Source organism: Henckelia pumila, chromosome 3 (assembly GCF_033568475.1).
Source record: "Henckelia pumila isolate YLH828 chromosome 3, ASM3356847v2, whole genome shotgun sequence".
NCBI lineage: Eukaryota > Viridiplantae > Streptophyta > Magnoliopsida > Lamiales > Gesneriaceae > Henckelia > Henckelia pumila.
In genome coordinates this window covers 115342759-115347319 of record NC_133122.1, presented here as the reverse complement: position 1 = coordinate 115347319, position 4561 = coordinate 115342759, and the positions used below count along the sequence as shown (strand labels likewise).

General features: G+C 40.6%; 1 protein-coding gene across 1 annotated transcript; it reads left to right on the top strand.

Annotated features, from left to right (window-relative positions):
- The first annotated feature begins 3659 nt into the window (after window positions 1-3659).
- On the top strand, window positions 3660-4328 carry LOC140889335 (uncharacterized). Its single transcript, XM_073297052.1, has one exon. The coding sequence runs from the start codon at window positions 3660-3662 to the stop codon at window positions 4326-4328; it is 669 nt and encodes a 222-aa protein (XP_073153153.1).
- Window positions 4329-4561: the final 233 nt, after the last annotated feature.

Sequence of the window (4561 nt, the reverse complement as noted above, 5' to 3'; positions counted from 1 at the left end):
GCATTCCTCAAGTCATGGTTCAGTGGCAGCGTCGAGGCACTGAGGAAGCAACTTGGGAGTTGGAGAGCTATATGCGTTCTGAGCATTCAGAATTGTTTTGATTGTATTATATTTCAGCAGTTTAGTTGTACTGTAAAAACCACAGTATTGTGATATAAGTTGTTTCAATATTACTTTGTTCTGTTATCCTATTCCTGATTTCGAGGATGAAATCTCTTAAGTGGGGGAGAATGTAGTAACCCGTCTCCAAATTAAGTTAATCAAGTGCTTAATTATGTTTAATTGGTTAATACATGATTAAGGGATCCTCAAATGGGTTTAAGGAGTTGAGAAATGGATCCAGAGCGATCAAGAATAGACCGAGCTTCGGGAGAATCGGAAGCTCCGAACAGAGTTCGGAAGCTCCGAAGTGATCGGAGCCATAGTTTTGGGTTCGGAAGATCTGGTGAGTTCGGAAGCTCCGAAGTGGGATCGGAAGCTCCGAACATCTTTAATGCCAGTTGTCTGGAATATTATGTAAGCAGTGAATTCAGTGAGATTGGAAGCTCCGAAGTGGTATCGGAAGCTCCGATCTACTGTCGGTAGGCAGCCCCTAGAAGCAAGACACGTGGTTGGCGGAGAGAAATCGAAAGCATGGATCAGAAGCTCCGATCGTGCAATCGGAGGTTTCGATCATTGTCTATATATAGGGGTGCCAAGGTTTATTTCTATTCGCCCATTTCCTCTTATCACTCTCGTTCCTAGCTTCTTCTAGTCATTTTTATGGGTTCCTAGGCGTCCTACTGGAGGGCCGAGAGTGGCGGAGCGCTGCGGGGGTAGTAACAAAGCATTGCCTGAGTTTTGAGGCATTCGTCATCAGCGGGCTGACGACAGACACAAGTATAATTTTGGATCCCTATAGAGATTAGGGAGTATGCAATAGCTTAGTTAATGCTTTTAGAGCGTTATAAGTGATATGATGATTATTGTTTATAGGATTGGACTTTGAGTACCTGAACTGCTAGGTTGCTAGGGTGCTTGATTTGTCTGGATAGAGGTACGGACATACTATCCGAGATACCTTGGTTGAATATTCATGTTCTATGTTTGTATGTTTTTTGTGGCATTAATTATATGTGCATTTATTATGTAACTGATATTATGATGCATGCATTGACACGTTGAGCATGTATTTCATTGATACTACTAGTAGAGGGGTCGCTCAACCCCGTTATATTTTGTGGATGGGAACCATAGTTTTGGACCTGGATATATCCACGGTTTATGGTATGGGAGTACCTCCTGATGTGACGGCCCAGTGTGCTACATACCATGGAGCCTTTGACTGAGCAGAGTTCTTTTGAGGATATGTTTCCTATACCTTTACTTGCATTGCATTCATAGTACCTATATACTCATACTTTCGTACTTGACGTTTTATGCTCACGTTCATGGTTTTGTTTTGGACACCCCATTCCACGAGGCAGGATTTAGGTTGGACAGACCAGGTGGTAGCGGTCGTTGATCTGCAGGGAGGATTGTATCGTTTTAGGTTTTCTATATTGAGATTTTAGAATTAAGTTTTGATTGGGTTATATTATTATTTGAGAAACCGGTTGTTCTGCTGGTAGATTGTAAGAATGTTTATTTAAATGTTTTCGCTGTATCTGTTGTTTTTAATTGGATTAAGTAAATTTCATGCTTAAACTTTGATTAATAAGTGAATCGGGTTGGGTCACTACAGCTACAGTTTATTAAAAATCATTGCAAATAGTGCTACGGTTTTTCTAAACCGTAGCAATATTATAGCTACGGTTTTTAAAAACCATTTCACAAATGCAAATGTTAATTTAAATTGCAATGGTTTATCAAAAATCGTAGTGTCATTTGCGACGGTTTTAATAAACCGTTGCAATATTTGCTATGGTTTTATTTAAACCGTCAGAAGTCAAATTGTATGTTCGAACGTATGTAGACACATTGCGACGATGTTTATAAAACCGTAGCTAATTTTATCTACTGTTCTATTAAACTGTAGCAAAAACTATAGGAAATTCATCACATTTTTGCGACGGTTATAAATAACCATCACAAACTAACCGCGACACCGTTTTTTCCTACGCAATTTGAAATTGTCACAAAACAGTCGCAAAAATTCATTTGCAACGCTTTTTGCGACGCTTTTTCCGTCGCATTTGACGTGTTTTTTTTGTAGTGTTTATTATGTTACATATAGATCTCATGTACTTTGATTGTTAGTTTCAATAGTTGTTCAAGAAATTAAGGAAATAAAAAAAAATTAATGTGTTATTAGAATTAAAAATTATATATATACATATATATGTATATATATGCTTAATGGGTTACTAGATTGGACCCGTCCAGTTTGGGATGGTTCTAAAAATGAGACAAGATGGGGCCTAGGATTCGACAAACCAATCCCGAGTCTTAACACAACAATAAGTCAATAACATTGATTGTGCTATGGAATTAATAGTTAATAAAATTCACATAATATGGAATCATATATATATATATAATAAAATAAAAAATGTATATAGTACTCATTTAAATTAAAGCTGGTAAACGTACTCTCAAAATAAAATATTCCATTATTTATAGTCATACAAGTTGTCCTGCTTTTTTATAAGGTTCCCTAGTTGAAATTCCAAGGAACGAGGATTCCCTAATGTACAAAATAATGTCATTCACCTTCTCTAGTGCGAAGCGATACACGATTAAAAAAATAATAGCAACGTACATGATATTCTGGTAAGATGACCCGGGTGATCAGGGGAGCTCGGGTAAATTGCGGGAGCCGTGCATTCAGAAATAGGCTCCCGAAAGACAGAAGAAGAAGAAAGTTGGTGGGACCCAAACTTTCTATTTTAAGGGCCAGGAAGCGGCCACGCCTACTTTGAGTGTCTCAGGCCCTTATCACAGACCAAATCATTACTAATCACGTTTCAACGGTATGGGTTTTTCCTGAGATTACGGGGTGTCTATTCACACGTGATAACCGTCTCATCACATTAAATGCCGTCAGATAGACCATAATAGGTACTCATTAATAACCCAGGCAGACAGGTATAAATACCAGGCTCCTGCGCCTGGCCAAGGTACATAAATGATCACTTATCACTATCATTTTGCACACACTCACTCTCTCAAATCTCTAAGCCCACTCCATACATCTTAACCTGACTTAATCATCGGAGTGGCAATGCCGAAAACCCTTCCGGATCCCCACTTATGAGTTTCCTTGTTTTTTGGTGCGTAGATATCATCTCCAAGAGGACGAGGGAGCTTGCGAGTTCTTTGCCCGGGCCCTTACCCACTACCCGAGAATCCATTTTATGATAATTGCATCATTGGCATCGTCTGTGTGAAAGTGAGTTCAAGACGTAGATATGACTATCATTGATGATCCAGAAGTCTTTCATCGAGTGATTGCCGCAAAGCAAGAACAAATGAATGCTATGGTAGATGCTGCAGTGCAAAGAGTCTTAGCTGCACAACAAGAAGAAGGAAAGGATGGCCAAGGGAAGGAGAAATAAAAAGAACTAGAAGGAGAAAAAGAACAGGAGCCGAGGCCGGAAAAAGAGAAGAACAAAGAAAGAAAAAGCAACATAAATGTAGAAGATGAGGGGAATTCATATGCGGGGTCTGTGAATATTACTATGGCGAGAGAACTTGAGGTGTTGAAGCAAAAGATACAAAAGCTGGAGAATACGGACCCGCGGGAAACTTCTCGGGTCAAAAGATTAGGTTTCCCCTTCTCTCCAGAGATCATCAAGGAGCCATTACCGGTCCATTTCAAATCTGCTAAAATCAAGGAGTATGATGGCAGTACCGATCCAGAGGAGCATGTGACTCGATTTGAAAATGTGGCCATGCTACATTGTTATGGCGATCAAATCAAGTGCAAGGTATTTCTGACCACCCTGGTGGACTCCGCTCAAAGATGGTTCGAGAACTTGGAGGAGGGTAGTGTCAAAACTTTCAAAGAGTTTCGGGAAGTCTTCTTACAACACTTCAGCAGCAGCAAGCGGTATAAAAAGACCACTCTCAGCCTTTTTGAGATAAAGAAGCTGAGTGAAGGGTCTTTGAGGGCTTATATTAAGAAATTCAACAAGATAGCCCCGGAGGTACCTGCGTGTGCCCCGGAGACTAAAATCACCGCTTTCACACGGGGACTCAAAGAAGTGGAATTCTTTCGGTCTTTGGTCAAGAGGGCTCCTCGGTACTTTGAGGAACTCTTGGCTCGTGCCGAGAAGTATATCAATATGGAGGAAGCCCAACGGCTGAAGAGGGAAAAAGACAGAAAGGAAGGGAATAAGGAGAGGTGAAGCCAGGGTAGTCAAGGAAGAAGAAGGCAGGATCAACCGGGGAGGCTTTCAGCCTATGCTCATCACAGGATAACCCGAGATCAAGGGGTCCATCTGTGTGAGGAAGATACCCAATAGGTACCTCAAAAAAGATCGGGAAAATATTGCTCAATTCATCCAGTGAACACCCACAATACCAGTGAGTGTCGGAGGCTCATAATGGGACCAGAACGTCCTGTACCAAAGGAGACAAG

What these genes read in the sequence shown, in the direction of transcription:
- LOC140889335 (XM_073297052.1), top strand. Translation starts at nt 3,660, where the DNA reads ATGGCGAGAGAACTTGAGGTGTTGAAGCAAAAGATACAAAAGCTGGAG.